The sequence below is a fragment of the Homalodisca vitripennis genome, chromosome 6, assembly GCF_021130785.1.
Source record: "Homalodisca vitripennis isolate AUS2020 chromosome 6, UT_GWSS_2.1, whole genome shotgun sequence".
In the NCBI taxonomy this organism is placed as follows: Eukaryota; Metazoa; Arthropoda; class Insecta; order Hemiptera; family Cicadellidae; genus Homalodisca; species Homalodisca vitripennis.
This window is the reverse complement of record NC_060212.1, coordinates 85,199,328-85,222,868: the sequence shown is the minus strand read 5'-3', so window position 1 is coordinate 85,222,868 and position 23,541 is coordinate 85,199,328. Positions and strand designations below refer to the sequence as shown.

Genomic DNA, 23,541 nt, shown 5'->3' with positions numbered 1-23,541 from the left:
CTCGACTATGGCACTGGAAATACCTTAGATCGAAAGTAAGTAGGATTTCCACTAGACCGCAGTATGCTTGTCAGTACTACGGTCGTATGTATGTATAGTTCCTTCATCGGAACAACAAGCCAAACTCGACTATGGCACTGGAAATACCTTAGATCGAAAGTAAGTAGGATTTCCACTAGACCGCAGTATGCTTGTCAGTACTACGTATGTATGTATAGTTCCTTCATCGGAACAACAAGCCAAACTCGACTATGGCACTGGAAATACCTTAGATCGAAAGTAAGTAGGATTTCCACTAGACCGCAGTATGCTTGTCAGTACTACGTATGTATGTATAGTTCCTTCATCGGAACAACAAGCCAAACTCGACTATGGCACTGGAAATACCTGGGATCGAAAATAGATTACAAGAGTCTGGAAGTGGCATTTTTTTACTAAAGTACATTTCTGAGGGCTACATACGTATATAGTTCTTTAATCGGGGAAATAAGGCAAACTCACGTGTTGGGCCGTAAGTGGTTTTATAAGATCGGAAGTAAACGAATTTTAACCGAAGTAGGACTGTCAGACCTACGTATGTACATTTTTTCTTCGTCGTCACAACAAGGCAAACTCTATTACGGGACTGGAAATATTTTAGACCAGAAGTACGTAATAAGGATTGAATTAAACCCTTTTTGACCGAAATCAATTTCCGAGACCTGTGTACTCTTGATCGAGGCAACAAGGCAGACTCAATTTTGGCGTTGGATAACTAATCATAAATGCTCATAAACGTGCAAACACGATTTAAGTGTCAGGTTAAACTCTGATACCCTTAACCAACAACACTGAAATAATAAGTATAAGGACTTCGATTTTGAAAATTGCACGTGATGCCGCGGGTAACGGCTAGTTTCGAATACAATCAAAACTGTTAGTAGAGTATACTCCTGCATATTCAATTCTACTCGCGTTCACCATAATCGACCTCCCACTATGTCCAAGAATAGAGTAGAGACGGTATTCCCCCACCCCGCCCTCGTCGCCTGTACAGCTTCGCTCAGTGTTTAGTCACCGCTAACCAGTTTTTGCGACAGATCTATTTTATTTTCAACCAGTTTTTAGACCGGTGCCCACCGCTAGCGAGAAGACTGAGAGGGAACTCAGGGTCACAGGTTCGGATCCCCTATATATGAGCTTTTTGGGGCCGTCCACGTTAAACGGTGCACCGAACTCTCCTTTCAAAATTGATGCGATCTGCAGTAACCAGTCTGAATCAGTCGCACGACAAACATTTTCATAATTGAATATTGTTTCACTTTATTGTGTAAGTCAGCAAATGTAAATGGAACAAATAACATAAAAACCGGTCGCTTGAATCTCACTCGTATAAATGGTGTGCCAAAAAGTTTAGGCTACACCGTTTAGCGTAGTGTAAGCTCTTTTAATATAAATTAAATCAATTGATGAAAATTAATATCGGTTAAGGAATTGATGAGCTTAACTATTTATCTTATTCTCTTCGCCTCCATTACGATTACAGAGATGAAAGTAAAAGAAGTGGGGAAATTGATGCGGTAGGACAGAATTAAGTCTTGTCATACACGGTATAGAATCCATGCCTCCCTTAAAAAAAATAAATAAACAAACATCAGCAATATACGGTTTCTTAGCACTTACTCTAGAACCGCCCATAAAATTACTCAGTTGCTCTTTAACCCGGGTAATTTTGTTAAGTTCGACGACAAAAGAGCAACCGAGTTTCTCATTGCCCGAGGTAATATAATGTTCCAGATGCAAAGATGAGCATAGTATTTCAAATATTAAGAACTGAATATAATATTTCTACGATTAGACAGTCTAGTAAAACGTACAAACGACCGAGACTTCTTTAATTTTCGGTTTATTGTTTGGAAGGAGTGAAAATAGTTATTGCGTATTGCCCTGCTAACAGTTTCTGGAGATGCAAATATTTATTTTGTGTGGACCTGTCAACAGTTTCTTGAGCTGCGAATAGTTATTGCGTATGATCCTGTTAGCAGTTTCTGGGGTTACGAATAATTATTGCGTGGGGACCTGTCAACAGTTTCTTGAGCTGCGAATAGTTGCGCATCGATCAGTTTCTGATGCGAACAATTATTGCCTGTGGACCTATCAACAGTTTCTTGAGATGCGAATAGTTATTGCGTATGATCCTGTTAGCAGTTTCTGGGGATACGAACAATTATTGCGTGCCTATCAACAGTTTCTTGAGCTGCGAATAGTTATTGCGTATGTTCCAGTTAGCAGTTTCTGGGGATACGAATAATTATTGCGTGTGGACCTGTTAACAGTTTTCTTGAGCTGCGAATAGTTATTGCGAATGATCCTGTTAGCAGTTTCTGGGGATACGAATAATTATTGCGTGTAGACCTGTCAACAGTTTCTTGAGCTGCGAATAGTTATTGCGTATGTTCCAGTTAGCAGTTTCTGGGAATAAGGATTGTGTGTAAGTTCAGTCAGGAGTTGTATTGAGATGTGAATAATTATTGCGTGTGAAACTGTTTCTTGAGGTGCGTTCAGTTGCAGGTTGGATACGATCTTCACTGTCGTTTTTCTACCCAGTGAGAGGTATTGGAAGACTAAGTCTGTGGTCTGTGACCGTGTGGGGCGGGGGCGAGGCCTAGGGCTGGGGGACAAAGACTGTTCAAGTCCAAGGCCTCCTCCAGAGCGGCCACGCCCTGGCCGTAGGAAGTCCGGAGTCCCCGCCGCACAGGCAAGGTCACGTGACCTTCGCTCGTGTCTTGTATCCGTCTCTGTACATAACACCTGCCGCTTCCGGTACTGGTGTGGTGCGATGACGTGGGGTTACTGCCACAGTCCCGCGGCTATTCGCTGTTCTCATAACGTAACCGGGAGGTTGAGGACCATTGTTCCAAGCTTCTTAGACAACTAGGCATTTTTGTAGCGGAGTCTTTCTTCCTCTACCTTTTATTTTACAACGTTTTCCTTATGAACCTCAAGAAAATGTTCCATTTGGGGGCATTTAGCAGAAGGTCTCATGGCATTGTCCTCATTACCGTGTTTAGTATTTTTCGACAAATCTGTGTTATTAATCCACACAAACTTATCTAACTAACTAACTATGTATGGAAAAGTTCCATTTCTTACATACTTTTGAAATATTTAAATAAAATATTATGAGGATTTTTATTATTTTCAAGAGAACTACATTTCTTTATTTAAAAGAAAGGTAAATATAATTTCTCACCGTGGGGAATGGAAGCAGGAAATCTTCATAAGCATTTCTGGATTTGAATAATTTTTAAATGTTTCAATTTTGTGATGTAATTAATAATAATGCGTTATCTATGGGCCATGTATCTGAACATATCCAACAAATTTCTAGATCATAATCTTTTTGTTATTTTTCATAGTCAAAGCGAATTCTGTACACTAGGAAATCATTTTGATATTACTTGTCCAAGTAATGTTGATTCCATTAAAAAAGTTAATTATTTAGCAAACTTTGACAGGTCCAATCTCCAAGGAGTGTGTTTTTAAATAATTCAGTCTTATTTTTATGTCTAGCTCTTAAATTTTATCAGATGAGTTTCATATATGTTTAGATATAAATTTTATATGTAATATTATGTATTATATTTATTTACTTTTTTCAGACATATAAGTGATTAATCTTCTTTTTTATTTGATTATCTGAAAGACTTACCTGAAATTTTTATCGCATGACTCTATTTAGAGGGCTATTTGATACGGCTATTGATAATTAATTGAAAATATTGATGATACAAGTCAAAAATATATTGAACTAGACACTAATTACAGTGCTCAGCTAACATAGGACACTTAACAAACTCATATTGTAACAATTAGCATGGAACCCATAATCATATGTTACCAGTTTAACTTGTAGGGTATTGATTACTTGGTGTCAATACTCTGTAAATCCATGGCATCCTCCATAACCACCAGAAGAATAATGTAGATTAATTCAGTTTTATAAAGAGCTATTTAATAAGCGCTATTTTTAAAATTCGAATTTTTCTCATAAAAAATTGTTCTCATAAAAATGACCAAAAACAGTATTATTAGACTGCCAGTTAAAAAATTCTCCAAAGATAATACATACGAGGAAGGTTTTTGCCAAATTCAAGGATATTTTGGTTGAAATTGTGACCTGTAGAGATGCCACTACACACAAGTGTGCATGTGAGCACGTACATGTACATTCAAAACATGTGCTCTGGTGGGAAGGGTTGATTCGATGTGAATGTTTAGTTTAGCCCAATTTCACCTTCAGCTTTTTGGCAACTGGTGATTTGGCCATTTTAAGCATACCACAACATACAACTTGTCTGTCCCACTTATATGTTTACTGGTTCAACAAACCATGCAAACATTAAGAATGAAACAATACACAAAATGACAAGTAAGCATTAGGAGAATCGCTTGCACACCATGTTTCTAATATTTTGACACCTCCCTTCAAAATCATCTATATATCCAGAGGGGGGCGCGTTCCCCAGATTGAGAACCACTGTTGTAGGATGGTCCATATTACCTCTTAGAGACATGGCTCTCTCTAAAGGCACCTGCAGTACATAATTTCCCTTATAAATATTTGCTAATTCATGAAATCAGTAAGTCAAATGGCCGCAGTGAAGTCAGATGGCCGCAGTGAAGTCACATGGCCGCAGTGAAGTCACGTGGCCGCAGTGAAGTCACGTGGCCGCAGTGAAGTCACATGGCTAGTCTACAAGTGATATGATTGATTTATAAAGGATCTCTTTGTAGATTATAGAAGCACATATTATGTATTGGTGCTAAAGCTATCTATTTGCATTATTAATAACCATTGTTGGTTAAACAGTTTTGTAACCTGTAACCATCTCACCTAATTCTCATGCTATTTTCGTATTAGGTCAGATTAAGATACCCCTGCTATTTTTATTTTTTTTATTTAATATATATGAGGTTGAGTGGTAGAGGGGGCTTGATAGCCCTAACTCTGCCTCTTTAATAAAGGCATTTTTCATTTCATTTTTCATTTTCATTCATTTCATATGTAGTATTTTGTTATTTTTAATTTATGTTTTGTGCTTTTAGTATAATGATCATTATGCTAAACATCAATCTGATTAGTGTCAAAAACAACAAGCATGTACAGAAAGTGAGTATTCTGTAACTGTGTGATAAATGGTTCTGTTCTTGCACCACTGCAGTGATACTGTCACTCCTCCCCACATGATAATTAAAAAAATAGCTCTGCACTGTATAAAATAGTAAAATTCAGTATTACACTGCCATTGTGTGACAAAACTTCCATTATTTGCAGGTAATGGAGGAGAGTTCAGCCATAAGAAGGTTTGTGAGGCTAATCTCACTATGGAGATAGCACAGCTGCTGCTGTCACTGCTACACGCCTGGGGGCTGGACCCTGACCTGGATCTGGTGTGTGAGGGGAAGCTGGGACTGCTGAGACCCATGGTACCTGTTTCCTTCGGTGTCCTCTCCAAGGGAGGTCAGTAGACTAGACGGAAAGTAAAATCTTGAACCACATATCGGGAGAGATAAGCAAGATGAAATTCACATTCACAATGAACTCAAATTAGTTATATCTGAAACTTATATCAAATTATTAAACTGGTAGAAGCCAATGCTTTTTTGTATTGAATTTAAATTTGCTATAATTGTCTTTGCATCATTAGATGATTTCTTCTCGGAAAAGATAGATAGATCAAATTTGGAGTCTCTTAGTTTTTGTTTAGTTAACACAGATATTGTAATGTCCCAAGCATAATGACGAAGTTTGCATCTGGTTTTAAGGTGTCAAAAATGATAGACCACATTTATTAGTTCTGAAAAATAAAAAATTGTGGACGCTCAAAGCCACTTTTCCAGAGATGATGTCACAAGTTCAGAGTTCATTTAAGATAAAAAAAAGAATGAGATGCATAAGTGGTAATAGGAGAAGTAAAGTGATGGTCAACCGATTACCAAAATTTGTAATATGCACACAATGAAGCAGCTGCCCTTAACAGTTGTCATGAATCCATCTTAATTAACCAAGTAATATAAACAGACTGCTCCCAGCTAAGAATAAACGATTAATGCTATGGGATGTTACTTGACATCGGACACTTTTCTCTGACTAACGACGATCAAGAGTAGTTGAGAATCTATATAAGTAGGTCCAAACGCTTGATTTATAAACTTAGCTACTAGACATTAGAACTAGAGGTAAACATGTGAATATAGTGGGTAACAGTTAGTTGTAGAAGACTTTATGCAGTTTCAAACAAAGTAAAATGAATCTTAGCATAGAGATAGAATAAAAATTATGCAAATATTTCTCCAATGAAACCTTTCATATAGTTTTTAACATTTTTAGAACCCCATCTCTAAAATATTTTACTGCAAATTAACACCATTGTTAATCTTGCATTATTATATTCCAGTTATTATTATTAAATGTAAAGGAATGACAAAGTTAGTATAATGTCTATTTTTAGTACTATTAAAACAACACTACAGCAATATGACAACAATTTGTAACTACTTATATATTAATCTAAAAGAATTAGAAAATTAAAATTTATACAAGAATAGAATCAGAATCAAATTTTAAGATAATATACTTACAGGTAAAAAAATCAAATATATCCTATGAAGAAAACAACTCAAATCAATTAATTAATTTGTTTAAAGTTTCTCTTTGAAGAAGGATTGTGAAGAAAGCAAGATTTTTTCCGGACGTTTGGTATTGTTCAGTGATTTAAAAAAATCACTAATACTAAATTTTGAGATCTGCAAGCTAATCTCTTCCTCAAATGGATAACTAATCTAGCATATAACAACATTCAGTTTAAAGTGAACAATTTATACCAGAGTGTTATGACACACTTATGTCTCTAAAATTATTAATTTGTTATCTTTATTTATTATCTCTAAAACATGCACTTAATAAAAACAAAACACTAATTATTGAAACCAAACTAAAGAATATAGGTCATAATAGATCTACACTAACTGACCAACCACTGGAAAACTAAGCAATACGTATAGTTTAAACTACGTATGGATATGTTGAACGTATGGATATGTTGAACGTATAAACATGTTGAACGTATGGATATGTTGAACGTATGGATATCTTTTACCTACCAACTAGAATTATTAACGTGTGTAGGGTACATGAGTCTGCTGCTGCCCACATGGCAGCCATACAAGGCAGAAATGGGTAAGGATGCAGCGAGTGCACTAGAGGCCAACCTCCCGAAGGAAATGGTGGAGTTGGAGCGGGCGACACGCACCTTCACGGCACAGACCCACTGGGAGCTGAGTACCACGCTGACTACCAACCATCTGCTGGCCATCATCGCACTGGCCAACACACTCATGTCCATGAACAACGCTTCCTTTGTCGCCGAGCAGGAGCGTAACCGCAAGTTGCAAAGGTAAGCTGTAAGAGTCCAAAGAGAAAACGTTGTGTATTGATTGCTGTACATTCTTCAAGTGACTACGGCAGTACTCCTTAGCTTACTCTTTGGGGTGGTAATCTCTGCGGATTTTCTTCCTGTTAGAATCCAGAGACAATAATATGATTGTGCTTATTCGTTTGTTGTTTATGTTGTTAAATAAGATTGTGGAAGAAATCAGGTGGTTATACGAAAAGAATTGTTAAACAGACATATTAAAACATTATTTACGTCCTATTATAATGAAATGAGAGCTAAATTTTTGCACACAAAACAGATAGCTTGATATTTTGTATCAAAACCAAATGTCACCAAAATAAATTTGTATTTTTTTGTATAAATCACTTTTACTTAAGCGACATTATGGAGTATATTGGAGGCTTATTAAGGCGCAACATTACATAAAGAACTGTGTATTTTAAAATAAAACTACGTACAATACATATTACATAATAGATTTAGAGAAAATTGTCTAGGTTTTGTAGTTGACACACATAATATTGCAAAACTTTATCTTGAAAGTGTTTTATAGAAAAGCATAAAACTACCTTCTAAAAAGCTTAATGTGAGGCCGTTATAAACAGTATTGTGACTTTTATACGAATACAATAAGAGTTTAAAAATTCAAAAAAAAAAATCAAGATTCTATTTTTAGATAAGTGTCTTGCATTGTAAAACATTAAATAAATAAATAATAATGATTTTTCAAAATATTTAAGCAAAAATTAAAATTTCAGCTTTATAAATTTTAAAGCATTCAGTTGTTGCTTATTGATATTTTAGTAGATTTCTCTTGAATAAACCTAAGTTTTGACCTTTTTGCATGTAATAACATTTGAGTTATGAATCACTGTTTATAATCTCAACAAATTATGTGCTCTATTTCAAATAGAGGTTTTATCCTTGGAATAAATAAGATTAAATATTTTCCTAGCATGTGAAAACAGAAAATTATATCAGCAGTTTGGTTAAGTAACAGTTAATTTGTTTCAAACTTGGTGTTTCCAAACTAGTACGTTAAAATAACAAATTCATAAGTATTTTTATAATGAACTCTAAGGATCTGTAATTTTTGTTTTGTCCATTAATAATGAAAATAGCATTCATATCGGAATGTTTCTTTGATGTAAAGAAACTTATTTATTTGGATGAAAATTGGCTTGTAAACCTATCAATGAGTTATATATATAGATACCTGAATTATAAGTTTTTGTGAAAAATAACAACATTTCTTTAGAATTAGAAACTGGAGAAGAAAAGAAAAATAAGTTTATATTCACTATTTTAATCCTTTTATTAATTTGTTCAAGCAATGGAACTCTTATTTCCAGAGATGATTCATTAATTAGGAATAAGTGAACATCCTATTTCTATTCCTAATTGTTCACAGTAAGCTGTAATTTAGGTGTAGTTTTTATTTGTCATACACAATTAAATCACTACACATATATTTTAGAGCTTAGGGAACTGATATTATCACACGATCCAGATTGCCAATACAATTAAAACACCTAGCGTTAGGATTCACAGTGAGGTAACATGCTAGAAATTAAGACTGTCTCATTTGCTTAGCTCTCTATGGAAGTACGTTAGGGCAAAAATGACATCTACCGCTGCCCTTGAAAAAACGTTTGTAAGGTGAGTAGGAAGTGTCATGATTGTAACCGAGTAATGAGATAGTGTTGTTGGAACGTGGTGCTGTTGCATGGAGCTCTCTGTGCTGGCCGAATGATCAACGCTTTAGTAGACGCAGCTCAGCAAGTTGAACTGTAGCGTTATCACCTAGGCTTTAAACAATTTTCATTTAAATATAACTGTGCATACAATTAAAGTGTTTTTATTTTGTACATACCTTTTGAAAACATGAATGCCAAGGAGTTTGTGCTGTTATGTACTTAAAACTCAGAAGTAGTTTGTAATCTTGTAGAAGAATGAGCTGAAAATTCATCATTAGTGTTTTATAGAATAATTTCAGAGGTTGTAAATTAATTGTAGTAATTTAAAAGAATCAACTAAGGCTTACCACATTGAAGTACATTTTTGGTAAAAGATAAAACCTATTCTATGAAAGTAAACGGTACGTTATTAGTTTTAAAATGATAGTTTCATAGTTTAAATATTGTTCAAGCAACTGCACATTAGTAAGTACATCATTTTGTATCATAGTGTATTATGTTGTTTTCAGTAGTAAGTTTACCTAGAGTTAGTTGAATTACAGTAAAGAAGCTCATTTTCAAAGTTTCATCACAACTTCATTGTAAATCATTTCAATATCGATACTCTTTAATAATCGATTAAAATATCTGTTATAAATATCCCTTCCGGAAAGAATGGTAATTTCACATGTGGTTGTTATCTAGAAATTGCAAAACTGAAGATGCATTATTAGGTTGGACATTTAATTTCCACAACACTGATGGTACAATGACTGTCAAGGTTGGCGTGTTAAAATACTTTCACCACTGTCAAATATTTATAACCCTATATAAAAAAATTTGTAAAAGCTTGTAAATTGTAAAACATAGAATTGTAAAACTATCTTGAAACGTTTTGTTGGTTAATACTGGCTAACAAACTCATCCAAGCCATGTAAATTAATTACATTATTTAATTTAGGTTAAAGAACAGTCAGCTGAGATGTTATTTTTAATGATATAAAAGTGAAAAATCAAAATTTAATTTCAAGATTGCATTGATGGATAGAAGCACTGTATTTGAATAATTATCTTAACTTTCAGCAATCATATAAAAAAGAATAAAATTGTAAAAGAGAAAAAAGTATGGATTTTATTTTAAAACATTGTACAAGTTTCACTGAGAAATGTTTCGGTAGGAAGAGGAACTCATCATTTACATTGAATTGATCCTTCCCATCATAACTACGCTTATGTTGAGGAAGAGGGAGTTATTTCTCTCCAAATTTAAAAACACTACTTTTGCGTAAATGCTACAACATGGATAGTAATATTCCAAAAAAATTGTTTACATAAGTTGATATATTACATAGTATTGAAAGTACTATTACATCATTATTACAAACATGATGAAAAATAGACAAAATTGAAAATCTCTGATATGATGAACTGCCTGAATGTTCCTTAGGCCCATAGGTTGTATACATGTGATATAACCCACACAGCAATGGCAAAAGCTGCCAATTTGTAACAAAAACAAAAATTGATTCTTTAACTAACAATCATACAGTGTATGTTTGTCTTGATCATGACCAATGGGCAAATACCTTTCAGTCATCAATACACACCCAGTAGTAATGATGACCTTTCTTATACTGAAAGAGCCTAAAGTTCTTTAGAAATTAGAGAACAGTTTCATTGAAATTTCTTGATTACGTTTATCAGCACTCAGACCATGTCCAGAACTCATTACCATTCATCGTTCCAGAGTGATATTAGCACTATCTCGTGGCTAATCTTAGCTCTTACACTAGTGTGATGTCTTCATTAAGGTCCTTTATTCAAAGGAACCGTAAAAAATTTTTGCTATATATTTTAACTGTATTTAAAAAGTTCTTTTTGTAAATTTATATACTCCTATCAAAATTAAAATAATATAAAGAAAAATTATATACAATCAAATGTTGTATGTGGACTAATTTTTATTCTTTAGTTGAAACTCAGATTTATTAAAAAAAACTAAGCCAATTTTAAATTTAAAAACAGAAATAATTCAAGGGAATAGAGAATAGACTGTAGCATTGTTACGTATTTCATCACACACTTGTTACCAAAAGGCTCCCTATGTATCATGTATTTCAAATGTAAGATTTGAGCCTGATTGTAAAATATCTTGTGAATCTTTGGTGTTTTTATGTTTTATCTTAAAATCTCTTAATTTCCAAAGTAAGAAATTGTTAAATAGATCTGAACGTTTTGTTGGCTCAATACACATTTAATACCAAACCTTCTGTGATTAAAATAAAAGTATTGAACTATCTTTATGTAAATTGTTATACTCCAGTACTTCAGTTTAAAATCAAAATTGAGGTTCACAGTTTCAACCGAAGCAGAAAATATTTTCCTACTAAGTTAACGTTATACAGTGGGAAGAATGAGGCACTTTTATCAGGTATTATAAAAAAGTGTTTCTTTACTGTTAAAATGTAAAAACTGATGCCTAACTTGTTACTGAGTGTTCACTATTGCAGACAAACCTGGTTGTGTTCAGCTGTCATAATGCACACTCTTAAACAGGTTTACTTAATAAACCTGTAATACTTGTATATTAATAAAATTACACTTCCTAATGAACCACCGTAAAGCAAACTTGTATATTGTTGCACTGCACTTATAAATGTTAGCATTAAGTAACATATTTTATTAACTACACTAGATAAAAGTAGTGTGTACACTATAATACACAAAATCACCTAAAAGTTAAAATACACATAAAATAGCACAGTATTATTGTGTTTAGTGTAGATGAACCTGTAGATTTGGCTAGGTTACATAGGATTTAATTGCTGCAATTTTTAAATGACCATGAACAAAGTAGTTAGTCTTGTAAACAAAACCCTAAAACTTGCTTTAGGGTGCAAAATGCAGATGCCTGAAAATGTTGCTAATACATTGTCCTAGTTCTTAATATGTTAAAACTACCTATTATAAATTTCAAATGTTCCTAAAATCATAAAAATAACATTTACCGATTAGGTCTTGATGGTTTGTTTTGTTTATATACTTTAGAACTTAGTATTCCATTAAAGTTTGTATTACATATAGAATATAGTAGATCTTTTTAAACATTCATTTAGAGAAATATTATACAAGGATTTTGGAGAGGATGTAAAAAACTTAATTAGTAAAACTGTACAATATTTTGATAGCCTGGAAATTTGCTTATTTTAATTTATAATTGTGTATCAAAATAATAATAAACTTAAAAATGCGCTGATAAGATGCTCAAAACTAGTATTAAGTTGTATTTGAAAAGTTTTATTCTGTTTGTCATATATTAAATTAAAAGTCAAATATGTATATATTCATAATCCATACATATTTATCTATCTATAAATAGATTGCATATAAATTTTAATCATTGTTTTTAAAACAGTTTCTGGGGATAATAGTCAATAATATTATTGACAAATTTCTCCAACATACGGTGGACACACTTGCGAGGATTGATGTTTGATCTGTTTCTGCAGTATATTTTCTTAATCCTTTGTCCGTTTCATGCTTTTTATCTCTTAAACATTTCAAAAATATATTAGGTCTACTCAATCAGGCCTTCCAAATTAGGCCTTCATGAGGGGAATTGTGGATTTTTCTTTTTGCCTTTCTGCTTTTAAGGAAAATATGTGCTGTTTTGAACAAAATTGTAGATGAATGAGCTCCAAGGTATTCATTATATTTGCAGATAATTTTGTGGGGGCAACTGCCAGAGATTATCTTTCAATTTTCCATGGGTATCTTTTGAACCTAGGGCATTTTGTTTTTCAATGTGTCCACTATTCAAGTTTGTTCGCTATGAACATAGAGAATTCCTCAGCTTGTTGTGACCTAATATATCTTAGGAGATGAGTGGGAAATTTTAATTCACAATGTTCTCTGTAATAGCCAATTATATTAGGATGGAGTCATCATTCCAAGTCTCTTAATCACAATTTCATAATCCTTCCCCAAAAATCATGTTCATTAAAATTTAAATATGATGTAAAATATACAAATTGCAGTCAAAGATTTAATAAATTGTTGAAGTGGGAATTATACCATGAAATTACTGAAGAGGTTAATTAATATCCCATGAGAAAAACTAAAAGAACTATTGTGTTCCGCAGGACACAAGGGAACCGGTCTGTGCTGAGCTGGAAGCCCGATGAGGCTGCTGAAGACCTGATAACAGCACAGCAAGCCCAGATCAAGCAGGGCTGGTCACTTCTGGCCACTCTGCACTGTGTCCTGCTCCCCGACAAAGTGGTGCAGAAAGGCTCCAAGACCTTCAAGAGACCTCAAATCGAGATGATGGCCCGCCGTTGGCAACACCACTGCCTCGAGGTGAGATTGATTCAGTATAGTTCAGTTAAAGTATTTTGCTTGTTCGTTTTTCTATTTCTTAATTTAAGCAGTAAAAGCGTATGTCTTGCATTCATAGAATAAGTTTTATTTTTTACAAAAAATGTACTTCAAGTGAACATTTCACTTTGTTGTGCTTCTTTTCAGTTGTTTAAATATAAAATAAATCTTGATATTTAGTACAGTTGTATAAATACAAATTTAGTTTGAATTTAATGTCTGACACCAAATTTAATATTATGTTATCATATATAATATTCCATAGCCATCTGTGATGTAGAAATCTATACTTTTTTCGTAGAGAGTGGTTTTATAAAGTGATTTACTGGAGTAATTAATCCAAACGTGTTGTTAATATAACATTATGTTATATATGTGTAGGTTAGAGAAGCGGCCCAGGCACTGTTGCTGGCCGAGCTCGGTCGTATCGGACCTAAGGGGCGCAAAGCACTAGTGGACAGCTGGGCCCAATACTTACCGCAGTTCAGCAATGCTGAGATTAATGCTCCTTCCCAGCCCCCAGCCACACAACAGGGTCAGGTCTGTGGTCACAAGCTCTTTCAGCTGATTGGCGATGTATTGAAACCATCGGGTAACTCTTATATACTACCTCTAGAATATCTGCAGACAGTACAGTCCGTATATCTCTCGTCTGACTAAGTCAACGATGCATTCAGGAGAGGAGGCATGACTACTTTCCTCCTGAACAATACAAATAATAAAATAATCTAGCAAGGGTCTAACTTAGCATTACATAAAATTGTAGATTTCAATGTTTTTAATTTAATTAAATAAAATTAAAAAAACACATATATTTATTTAAGAATGATACATTTTCATTAGTAATTGACACCCAATCCTAAGAATGAATAATACTCCAATTGCCTCAGCAGCAGGTGAGTTTGGAAGCCATATCAAGATAATCTTAACCCTTTGTGATCAGAAGACCTTTAATGTGGCCAAAACATCTCTTGCTCTGTTCGGATGGAGTCTCAGGCAGTCATACTCCAGCATGCCGGGCCACACATAGTGGCCAGCTGTGATCTGTGACACCACTCGGTGCTGGTGTAACCATGTACTTCTTCACGTTACTCGGATTTAAATGATGTATTTGGCCTTCGGCTCTTTAAATGACAGATTCTCAAATAATTTACAAAATTTATTAGCTTTAAAATTGAAACTTAAATGATTGGTTACTTACAATTTAATTTTAAACAAACCAAGCAGTATGTAATTTAAGTTATAACTTCATGTCTTTTAAAAGTGAATAAAAATACAATCAGTCTCAAGTTTGAGTTTCTGCTTCACCAAAGGCACTAGTTTTTTAACAAATTGATAGGATACACTATATCAGTTACAGTGGCACTGACAGTTAAATAAAAGATAATTCTGAACGATGTTTACTATGGTATGTGCTGCAAATAGAGAAATTAATTTAGTTTAATTTAGTTATTTATTTGACTTGGAGGTTGCAGCACTTTCCAGTCACACCTGGATAAGTGTTGAATTTTATAACTGCGCAGTATAATGGGCCACACGCAGAGGCCTGACAAGTTGAACGGCAAAACAGCGAGGGCCATTAGGTGTGGCTCTCCAAACTGAGGGTCAGAATGTGGACAGAAATCATTGACATAACACAGAAGACTGCCATGGCCACCCTTGTTGATCTGAGAGGATAATAATATAAGTTTAAAGCTGGTTGCAAAGGGTTAAATTAGACTCATACATTAAATTATTTCTTTTTCTTTTAATCATGTTTACAAATATCTTTAGATATAGAATTTAGACATCAATAATAACACCTGGTATTATTCATTAACTACTTGCCTAATATATAATATGAGTTAAACATATCAGTGTAAGTGTATGCTCCTAACTCAAAGTTTTGATACAACACAGGTCATAATGAATTATGAAATACTTAGTGTTTTTTTATTTGCATCTTAATTTATAGAAAAAGTAATTGCAATATAAATATAGGTTTGGGGCAAACATCTTCCACGAGGAGGAACTTTATACATTAAAATTCAACTCCTTCTCATGTCAAAACAATAAAAATTCCTATAGCAAGTATTTAATGTGGGATATCAAATTAAGAGGTATTAATTGTATTAGTGAAAACAAACATTAATCGTATGACTCGTTTTAAAGCACCCTAATAAATTAACAATGAGTTATCCAATGAAATTTTTGTTTGTGTCAAAAAGTTTCTCTTTTAATGCTCTTTAATTCATTATCTCACATTGGGTACTTAACTATTTTAATTTTGTAAGTTGTGGTGAAGAGAGATGGGATGGACTTTAAATGTAAACCATTTTCTCCCTTGAAAGTATATGTTTGCCCCAAACTGATTATTTTGATTTCTTTTAGTTATTTTTATAGAAATAAAAGTGAGATTTATTAAGGACACCCTGTAAAAATATTTAACTCTATTGATATTATTGTAGTTTTAGTTAGAAGATTTGTAACTATTATTGTTGGTTTTCACCTCCTTCTTCGGGATTAAATTACCTACCATGGGACATTTTAAAACTAAATGAAATCTAGCTTAAATGTAGATGAAATCTTTTATGTACCAAAAGGTTATAATCTAGTCAGCTGTTTTTGTAGGAAATTTATGGAGGATGCAGTATTCTTTTAAATAAGACACAGATTTTTAAAGTTATTAATTTTGTTCCAATAATAGAACTATCTTTATTCCCATAATCAATACTATTGTGACATCAATTTGCCGCACACCCACATAAAATGTTCATCTTTTTCGTATTTACTTGGAAATTACATTCTTAAACTTTTATTTGATATATATAAAAATAACTTAAGTCTAACAAGAGACTTTAATATTAAGAAAAATCTTCAAACTGTATCATTCCTTAACTTGTTAAGATCTTATAATTTATATTATCTTATACAGAGTGTATACAGTGCTTGTCTGCTCAATATTGTAGCGGACAGGCCAAAGAATAGTTTAAAATGTCATGTACTAAAACCTGGTTTGTCTGACCTTCTGGCATTTTTCTCTGTTTTGTGATATACACAAGGTTAAAGTTTTAAATTTTTCTGTTTTATAGAAATATGAAAAAAAAACTATTGTAGATCAACTGGTAAATTTTGGCTAGATATGATAGATTTGACAATGATTTTGCGTATTTTATTAAATTGTTGATAACTTTGTGTAAAGAATACTGTGTAGTTAAAAATTTTAAATCTAACTCAGTTAAAGACAAATCATTGGTTAAGTGGTTTACACCAGAATTTAAATGATATTTTAGAGGAGGCATATTATGCACCTATGGTCACCAGTGTAATTATGAGGCCTATTTTCGTGATCCTTGTATGTCATATGTCCTTATTTATAGTGTTGTTCTTATGTTTGTGTTATTTTAAGTTACTTAAAGTTTTTTAAACTTTGACAACACCATGTGAAGCACTTTTAACTTTGTTTAGCCACCTGATAATGTAATGATCGTACTGAAACATGTAGTGGACATCTACAACATTTTGGAATGGTTTAACAATGTACACTACCATATTTTAGTTATTTATACAGTTCCGGGGCTATAGACTATGAATTTTGGAAGCTAATAAACGAGTAACGGAACAACTTGGTACTAGAGTATCATCTACTCAAATCGATTAAGCGACTTATCCTTTACATTAATGCCGATTTAACCACCTGGCATTAAAACAAACCTTAGCTGGAATAGAGAGTCTATTTTGATAGACTGTAAATACTAAATCAATGGAGCTCAACAGCAAATTATATTAAAAGAATTTTTTAAATGCTTGCCAAAGATTTTCACGGCATTTAAAATTTATAGAAGTTCACTAAGGCATTTTTTTTGTTATTGTAAATACTCCTACCCACTTTTAGTTTGAATATAAAATAGTAATATTAACATGTATGCAGACTTAAGGTTGGGACACACATAACCGCACCGCGCCCGACACGTCAGTCGGCCGTATGCTGACCGTCATACGGTGAAAAGAATTGCAGCGCAGTTTTCAACCTGCAAGTCCACACATGTCCGCACCGACACCAGACCGTCGTGGCCGCACCGTGCCCGCACCGTCACCGATATGTTTAGTTTGAATTTTGACGGGCACGGTGCGGTCTACGAGAGGCATCATATGTTGTTTACTGTTGCGTTCTTCTTTTTAAAACTATTTTAAGTAGTCTACACGTTCTATTTTAGTGAATTATTTAGTATAGCCTACTAATTCTACTTCCTGTGTTCGCGTATAAAATCATATTTATTATTAAAAGTATTACATTTTCTTACCTTAGAGTAAACTAGTCATATTTTCTTATTGTCCATATTTTCTTATTACAACAAATTTGAAAACCATGTTGTACCTTAAGTGATTTTAAACAAACTAAATTCGAATTATGAAAAATCTACAAACATTTTTCATTAATTAAAACATAACAAGCATGTAATTATTTGCGCGAAAATCTATTTTTCTTTGATGTATTGAAGTTACTTGATAAATTTATTCCGGTATTTTGTAAGGGTCATATTTAGAATGTTTCTATGTCATTTTTATTTTTTTTATTCTTTTCACTTCAATAAAGTAAAAATAAAAATATTTTATTTACAATAAGATTTTCAAGCAAGAAAAAACCCATGTTAAAAATAAATAATAATAAATAATTTATTTCCCCATAATAACAAACTGAATATTACAAATAAATATTTATTGCCAGTGCTTAATAATAAATAATACTATGATATAAACGTATTTACAATAGCAGTAAATAACAAATAAAAAAATGTTTTATACTTACTTTTTTCAAATTTATGTACTTAGAGTAATAAAATATAAAAAGTAGGTTACATCCTTTTAGATTTTTCTTTCTTTTTTTTAAACTAATAATTAGGCCAATATATTTACAAAATAAGGGAAATTTAGGTACCCATAAGAGGCTGTGCCTGTGTTGGGGATATACAAAAAGGGTAAAAAATTAAAAAATAGCGGAATCGAGCAAGGAATGAAATGATAAAAATGAGTTATTGTAGCTTATGTAGTAAATAATGTACTCTGACGTTTCAAAGTTTAAATTTAGTATAACTAGTGTGCTGTATTAAACAAAAAGGATTTATGCATGATTTACAATTCAAATATTAGGCTTTACACATGTAACATTAAATATTATACTATAAATTATTATTTTATAATGCTCTAACGTGTCATATTTAAATATTATTATAACTTAGCAGACAAGACTAACCATACACTAATGTATTATCTTAAACAAATACTCAATATCATTTTGACCGATCAACCAATACTCTATTTTTTTTTTAGAAAATAGATTTATGTTTCTACTATTTTTGACTAATTCTGGCAATAATTATTTGTCCTCGGAGCTATAAAAGAAAAACGTTTTGTAAAATCTGTTTTTTGTAAGTTCTCCAGTATATATTTTACAAATATTTTACTATGTTTTAAAAATTATTATAAAAGGACTTGCGACATGGCAAACTCTCTGGCATCACACACTATAGCTCTTGGGTTTAACACAAAAAAACACTAAATTTACTGTTCATAGTGTATTTGACGAAATTCATTACAATGAAAACACAATAAACAAGAATTATAGGGATAAAAATATAACCAAGATAATGATATTTACAAATTTTACATACATACTAGCTGATTGTACAAAGCTTTACTGTAGCATTACAATGTTTCATTCACCACAGCGATTAATAAAAATAACAACAATGATATTAACAATTTTCTCAAGCAATACTTAATCTTCCGAATATTTTTTAAGTATCTGTCACTTCGAATTCAAAAGAAACATGCTCTAGTACAAACAGTGAGATTGTTGCGCTCGGACTGCATACGGACATGTGTGGCCTCACGGTAACCGAAGCCGAGGCCCGCACCGACAATCGGCCGACTCACGTGTCGGGCACGGTGCGGTTATGTGTGTTCCAACCTTTAAATTGTTAGATTAGAATCAAGCAGAGATTTTGGTAGATTTTTCAACAATATAATTTTAAAAGTATAGAGTAATAAACCGTATTTTGTATTTTTATTATTACAGCCCATAAATCAGGAACAGCAAGCTGTCACTCATGAGGAGGAGGAAGAGGAAGAAGAAGAAGGCGTAGAAGGTACATTTTATCTCTTTTACTTAAGAACTAAAAATAACTCCTGCTATTTAACAAAATCTTTGTGAAAATGTCATTAACAAACCATTGACCACGTAGTAATTTATCATGTAACATTGTATTGTTGTAGTTATTATTATTGCAATGTGTCGGGTAATTAACCAGCACTAGTGTTACTTTTACTGCTGTGTGTTGCAGTAGTGATTGCTTCCCCCATAACACTTAACAATTGTATCTCATCGTAGTTCGAGATTGATTTAAAATTTAAGGGAATATGTTTATACCTGGAAGGATTATGTTTGAGAACTTACTGCAGTGTGTTGCAGTAGCGACATGTATCTCATTGTCGCCTGGAAGGATTACTTACTGCAGTGTTGCAGTAGCGACATCCTCCATAACACTTAACAATTGTATCTCATCGTAGTTCGAGATTGACTTAAAATTTAAGGGAATATGTTTATACCTGGAAGGATTATGTTTGAGAACTTACTGCAGTGTGTTTGCAGTAGCGACATCCCCCATAACACTTAACAATTGTATCTCATTGTAGTTCGAGATTGACTTAAAATTTAAGGGAATATGTTTATACCTGGAAGGATTATGTTTGAGAACTTACTGCAGTGTGTTGCAGTAGCGACATCCCCCATAACACTTAACAATTGTATCTCATCGTAGTTCGAGATTGACTTAAAATTTAAGGGAATATGTTTATACCTGGAAGGATTATGTTTGAGAACTTACTGCAGTGTGTTGCAGTAGCGACATCCCCCATAACACTTAACAATTGTATCTCATCGTAGTTCGAGATTGACTTTAAAATTTAAGGGAATATGTTTATACCTGGAAGGATTATGTTTGAGAACTTACTGCAGTGTGTTGCAGTAGCGACATCCCCCATAACACTTAACAATTGTATCTCATCGTAGTTCGAGATTGATTTAAAATTTAAGGGAATATGTTTTATACCTGGAAGGATTATGTTTGAGAACTTACTGCAGTGTGTTGCAGTAGCGACATCCCCCATAACACTTAACAATTGTATCTCATCGTAGTTCGAGATTGACTTAAAATTTAAGGGAATATCTTTATACCTGGAAGGATTATGTTTGAGAACTTACTGCAGTGTGTTGCAGTAGCGACATCCCCCATAACACTTAACAATTGTATCTCATCGTAGTTCGAGATTGATTTAAAATTTAAGGGAATATGTTTATACCTGGAAGGATTATGTTTGAGAACTTACTGCAGTGTGTTGCAGTAGCGACATCCCCCATAACACTTAACAATTGTATCTCATCGTAGTTCGAGATTGACTTAAAATTTAAGGGAATATCTTTATACCTGGAAGGATTATGTTTGAGAACTTACTGCAGTGTGTTGCAGTAGCGACATCCCCCATAACACTTAACAATTGTATCTCATCGTAGTTCGAGATTGACTTAAAATTTAAGGGAATATCTTTATACCTGGAAGGATTATGTTTGAGAACTTACTGCAGTGTGTTGCAGTAGCGACATCCCCCATAACACTTAACAATTGTATCTCATCGTAGTTCGAGATTGACTTAAAATTTAAGGGAATATGTTTATACCTGGAAGGATTATGTTTGAGAACTTACTGCAGTGTGTTGCAGTAGCGACATCCCCCATAACACTTAACAATTGTATCTCATCGTAGTTCGAGATTGATTTAAAATTTAAGGGAATATGTTTATACCTGGAAGGATTATGTTTGAGAACTTACTGCAGTGTGTTGCAGTAGCGACATCCCCCATAACACTTAACAATTGTATCTCATCGTAGTTCGAGATTGACTTAAAATTTAAGGGAATATCTTTATACCTGGAAGGATTATGTTTGAGAACTTACTGCAGTGTGTTGCAGTAGCGACATCCCCCATAACACTACAATTGTATCTCATTGTAGATCGAGATTGACCTAAATATTAAGAGAATATGTTTGTTTATACCTGGAACAATCATGTTTGAGAACTCACTTTGTGCTCAACCGTTGGCATGCTACAGACTGCACAGATAGCCTGCAGACTTCATTAGACACACAGAATCGTTGGTTAGGGTTAAAACTTGTGCCTGTTCCTCTCGTCTGGATGTGCTCTGTATATCTCTGCTGACAGAAGCTCTGTATGATGTGCAGGTGACCATCACTCCCCCACGCTATGGACAGTCCACTGGGAAACGACGGATGGTCAAAGCAAAGTTCTTATCAGTGTTGCGAATAACGAAGTGGACGGTACGACTTTATGTTACAGCGATGGTGGCTTCTAACGTTCCCGGAGAGGGGAACTGGTGGCCGCTTTTGGTGAATGAATTGGGGTTAAAGTGGATAAAAATGTGGAAAACACCGAATGTCAATAAGCGATGGTCTTTTCATTTCTCCCCAGGGCTCATGTGAACGTCTTAGCTTAAGCTTGGCCAGAGGTTGCCACCTTTTATGAAAATTATCCAAAATTACCAGCTTTTAAGCTTTTTGCTTCCTTTTCCAACATTTGATAAGTGCTTGCTTCATATCATAGATGTCACTAAAGATTTTTCATTTAAATTTGTCTTTGATGAAATCTTTAGGATAAAAATTTAATGTTTTTTTGTTTTTTGTGTTTCAATAATGTCTTTTTACAAAAATATATATATTTATGAAATGACTTAAGTCATAGTAAAATGTTAAATAATAATCAAAGAATATTTTACATATAAATTATGTTCTTAAACTAATAATTGGATTTTAATATAAATTGTGCATTACATTGCAACTATTATTCCTTTTGTTATTCTTATAGGTGCATGGCAGTAATATTAAATAATTTCTGCTCTAGTTTATATTAAACTTTTTACAATTTGTACTAATATTTACTGAACTTTATTGGTTAATGGCATAAACAAAGTATAATTATGGATTTCATTACTGGAAAATAAAGGTCAAAATCATAGAGCATGCATCTAATCAGTTGAGTTAATCTTCTAACTTTAATTTTCTACTAATTCAGTTACATCTTTTTGAATTGTATTTATGGAAAGCTTTGATATTAACTGCCTGCAGTAAAATTTAAAACAAAGATTTGTTATACTATATTTGTCTTTTTGTGCCATCAAACGAAATTCTGGTGATAAAATTAACATTTTAAATATTACATTTTTCTAGTATGTTCAAGTTAACATGTTTAGTGATATAAAGTCCCATAAGATTGTTACTGTTGGTGGGATTATGTTTGTAAAATGAATGAACACTGTTTACTGCTCTTATGGTATTCTGACATTACTTTATCTTATCTGTTAGTACTTTAAAACATTGACTGCGGTGGACACATCTTGCAACTATACCGGCTGTCCTAATGTCGATACATGACTGACGTCAACGTGAAGGTGTTAACAACTTATTTTTTAGCTAGAGCTGTATCATAATTTAACACATTTACTGCGGTGGACGCACCTTGCTGCTATACCGGCTGTCCTAATGTCGATACATGACTGATGTCAACGTGAAGGTGTTAACAACTTATTTTTTAGCTAGAGCTGTATCATAATTTAACATATTGACTGCGGTGGACGCACCTTGCTGCTATACCGGCTGTCCTAATGTCAGTAAATAACTGATGTCGCAGTGAACGTGTTAAGGTACACTGATATTACTTTATGTTAAAAATTTTGACTTAAAATATAACTATTATTGTTATTTCACCAAAGGAAAACATTCCATTAAAAATACTTAATTTTAAAATAAACATAGAAAATAGTGGTGTTAGTGTAATATATAAATAACAACATCATGATGTTGTGGTTTTGAAATCAAACACATGGTAGTTCTGCCTCATGTCATAACAATCATAATTGATTATTGCAGAGCTTTGTGTTCGCAAGCCGTCGTCAGCCGCGGAGATGAAACGCAAGCAGACGACAGCGGTGGTGCTGCT

The 23,541-nt window shown here is 33.3% G+C and overlaps 1 protein-coding gene across 1 annotated transcript in view; it reads left to right on the top strand.

Annotated features, from left to right (window-relative positions):
- LOC124365449 (WD repeat-containing protein 7) overlaps positions 1 to 23,539 on the top strand; it is a gene marked incomplete at its 3' end in the record, with an annotated part of 248,780 nt that extends 225,241 nt beyond the window's left edge. Inside the window, exons 20-27 of the mRNA XM_046821431.1 lie at positions 5,318 to 5,503; positions 7,172 to 7,439; positions 9,033 to 9,098; positions 13,258 to 13,474; positions 13,874 to 14,032; positions 19,551 to 19,620; positions 21,771 to 21,866; positions 23,472 to 23,539. Of these exons, the coding sequence (XP_046677387.1) occupies positions 5,318 to 5,503; positions 7,172 to 7,439; positions 9,033 to 9,098; positions 13,258 to 13,474; positions 13,874 to 14,032; positions 19,551 to 19,620; positions 21,771 to 21,866; positions 23,472 to 23,539 (1,130 nt within the window). The remainder of the gene's footprint in view (positions 1 to 5,317; positions 5,504 to 7,171; positions 7,440 to 9,032; positions 9,099 to 13,257; positions 13,475 to 13,873; positions 14,033 to 19,550; positions 19,621 to 21,770; positions 21,867 to 23,471) is intronic.
- Between the last annotated feature and the right edge of the window lie 2 nt (positions 23,540 to 23,541).